The 3,133-nt window shown below is 35.6% G+C and overlaps 1 protein-coding gene across 1 annotated transcript; it reads right to left on the minus strand.

Annotated features, from left to right (window-relative positions):
- LOC136838213 (uncharacterized) lies at positions 1–1,062 on the minus strand. Its single transcript, XM_067103080.1, has 2 exons — positions 1,033–1,062; positions 1–487 (listed from the first exon to the last, which is right to left on the minus strand). The coding sequence occupies exons 1-2, from the start codon at positions 1,042–1,044 to the stop codon at positions 68–70; spliced, it is 432 nt and encodes a 143-aa protein (XP_066959181.1). The 5' UTR covers positions 1,045–1,062; the 3' UTR covers positions 1–67.
- Between the last annotated feature and the right edge of the window lie 2,071 nt (positions 1,063–3,133).

Here is a 3,133-nt window from a genome sequence, read left to right on the forward strand (position 1 = left end):
TTTCAATAAAGTTTTTATTTACTTCGATTTATGGACAAAACATTTGTCGGATCTTCACAATTTTGTCTTAACCATAATATCGGCCACCAAATCCTCCAAATCCTCCACCAAAACCTCCAAATCCTCCACCAAATCCTCGGTGAATAAATCCAGGCTCAGCTTCGGGTTCAGCTACTGGGCTCCTCTTTCCTCGGTAGGCTCCATATCCGAATCCATGGCCACCAAATCCTCCACCAAATCCTCCAAATCCTCCACCAAATCCACGGTGAATAAATCCAGGCTCAGCTTCGGGTTCAGGCTCGGGTTCAGCTACTGGGCTCCTCTTTCCTCGGTAGGGTCCATATCCGAATCCATGGCCTCCAAATCCTCCACCAAATCCTCCACCAAATCCTCTAATGAATCCAGGATCAGCTTTGGGTTCGGGTTCAGCAACAGGACTAGCTGCTACTACAGCGAAAAGGACCACGGCTAAGGTGGCAATAATCGTCTGCGAAAAAAAAAAGTGTAAAAGGACTGTTTAGTAAGGCCTTAAAAAAATAGCTAGATGATCTTTTAGGAAAGGCTTTTAGGACATTTTAAAAATGTTTTACTGGAATACTCTTGACATCATTTCTCAGAAATGAAAGAAAGGTCTGGATAGTTTAAAAGAAATCTTGTACTGTGTTTTCTGTATAGAATTTTTGTTTTAAAAGGAAAATATAGTTAGGACTGTAGAAAAGAACAACAATACAAAAATAGCTAAAGAAATGAACCAGAAAGAAAGTGTATTCCAGAGTTTTGTTTTCTTTTCTTGAGATCCAGATGTTCATTTAAAAAATTATTTATATAGTCAGTAATCAGAGAAATGTATTAATGTTCAAAGGTAAGGTTAGACATGGCCCACAAATGGTTAAACTTTGCAACTGTAGTCACAGTCAATTAGAAAAAATGTTTACAAATTAAGCTATTTGACTTTTTCAGCTATCTCTCTCTCTCTCTCTCTCTCTCTCTCTCTCTCTCTCTCTCTCTCTCTCTCTCTCTCTCTCTCTTTACCTTAGACATCATCGTGCAGTGGTTGAGAGCCGACTGTGCTGAAGCAAACCCAGGGATCCTCTTATATACTGACTGAGGAAAGCCAAATGTCCTTCGGATGGCTATCAAGATCATGAGGAAAAGATCTACGTCATCATCTATTAAAAACCAGAGGTATAATGGTCATCTATGCCTGTTTTTTCACATTTCATTCATTTTGAAGAACACTGATCATGTTACTAATATACCTACAAGACACACACAAATATATATACATATACACACATATATATGTATATAAATGTATATGTATATATTTATATACATACAGAAATAAATAAATAAATAAATATTTATAAATATATATAGTGCATTCTGTTCTTTTTACTGAGGTTTTTATTATTATTATTATTATTATTATTATTATTATTATTATTATTATTATTATTATTATTATTATTATTCGTCAAAACATCAACCCTCTTCATATGGAACAAGCCCACAGGGGCTACTGACTTGAAATTCGAACTTCCAAAGAATCTGGTGTTCATTTGAAAGAAGTAAAAGAAAGAAAAGTTCAGTTATTAGAAAAGAAAAAAAAAAGCAAATTAACCAGTTATTAAATAAGCAAATAAAGTTTTGTTTTTTACTCATGAGGTAACTAGCTCTTGCAAAGAATGAATTTTTTACAAACCCAGACCAGTAACGGAAGGAAACACTGGACAGGAAAACGATGTAAGAAAAGATTAATAGGAAAAGGAAAGCAGTAATTCTTTCTTGTTTCATCTTTTACTTAACCCTGAGTATCAAGATACTAAGTTAAAATAAATTCTTTATTAGATCTTATTGTGTGACCAGTTTATATCTTCATTCTCCGGCAGCTCACGGAGTTTGTTGATTGAGTCTCAGAGAGAGAGAGAGAGAGAGAGAGAGAGAGAGAGAGAGAGAGAGAGACTATCTCATCTGAAAGGAGGAAATCTTACGACAGTCAAACGAAAGCCTCTGATGCTCCTCTGCATCAACAAATGATTATCAAACTCCTGTTTCAAAAACATTCATATATTTCTATTATTCGCTTGGACTAATCAAAAGAATAAGAATAATTTTGAGTCGAGAAAAATTTACCATGAGCCTTGCTGTACGTCAAAGCTTTCCAGAATTGTGAGATTTCCGGATTTTGACTGAAGAGTTCCAGCAATCCATTTTTCATTTCATCATTTCCCTCGTTACTGTTAATACCATTAATTTTGTTTGTAGTTTCAGATGCTTCGCTCACAAGAACATATTTTTCTAAATTTTGGAAGCATGGATTTGACTCTCTCAAATAGAATAAAAAAAAAAGTCTAGCACTATGTTATTTTGTGCTCTTTGCCCCATAATGTATTGCAAAAAGTAGACAAGAGATAAGGAAGTGAGTATTAACAATGGCAGTCACATTTATTCCAATGGTATTGTTATTTTCCGTTACTGTGGTTTTAAGCGTGACTCTTTAAGAAAGAGGTACCGGAAGGCAGTTTTTCGCTGATGACGTCATTTTCACTTGGAAAGATCAGTCTAGTTTTTTAAACTCACTCGTTACATCCCTTTGTTAATTTTTGTTTTTGCTTTAATTTCTCTTCTCGATTTGTAAGGAAGAGTTTTTATCGCTACAGTACGTTTTATGTTCTTGGTGTTACTTTTGACTCACATCTTAATTTTGAGAAACATCTAATGAAAGTGTCAGAAAATGCCTCTCGCAAGTTAGGTATTGTACATAAGGCCTCATATATATTTATAACAGTGATAAAATCAGTGCAACCTGTTTTAGGCCATTTGTCCCTCCCTTACTAGAATACTGTTCTCCGTTGTGTATGTCTGCTTCTGACAGAGATTTATCTCTTTTAGATGGAGCGGTTCGTGGCGGTAGGTTTCTGTTTCATAACAGTAGCAGTTATGACTTGGACCCTCGACGGATGATCTCTTGTTGGTCGATTTTTCATAAGTTGTATTGTAACAGAGATCTTCACATTCACAATTGATCCGTGGTCACCTTTTCCCACAGAGAGCAACCACATTTATTGAACAGCAACACAAATATGCAGTAAATGTGCCTCGCTGTCGAACTTCTCAGTTCCAGAGGTCC

The sequence above is a fragment of the Macrobrachium rosenbergii genome, chromosome 4 (assembly GCF_040412425.1).
Source record: "Macrobrachium rosenbergii isolate ZJJX-2024 chromosome 4, ASM4041242v1, whole genome shotgun sequence".
Taxonomy (NCBI): domain Eukaryota; kingdom Metazoa; phylum Arthropoda; class Malacostraca; order Decapoda; family Palaemonidae; genus Macrobrachium; species Macrobrachium rosenbergii.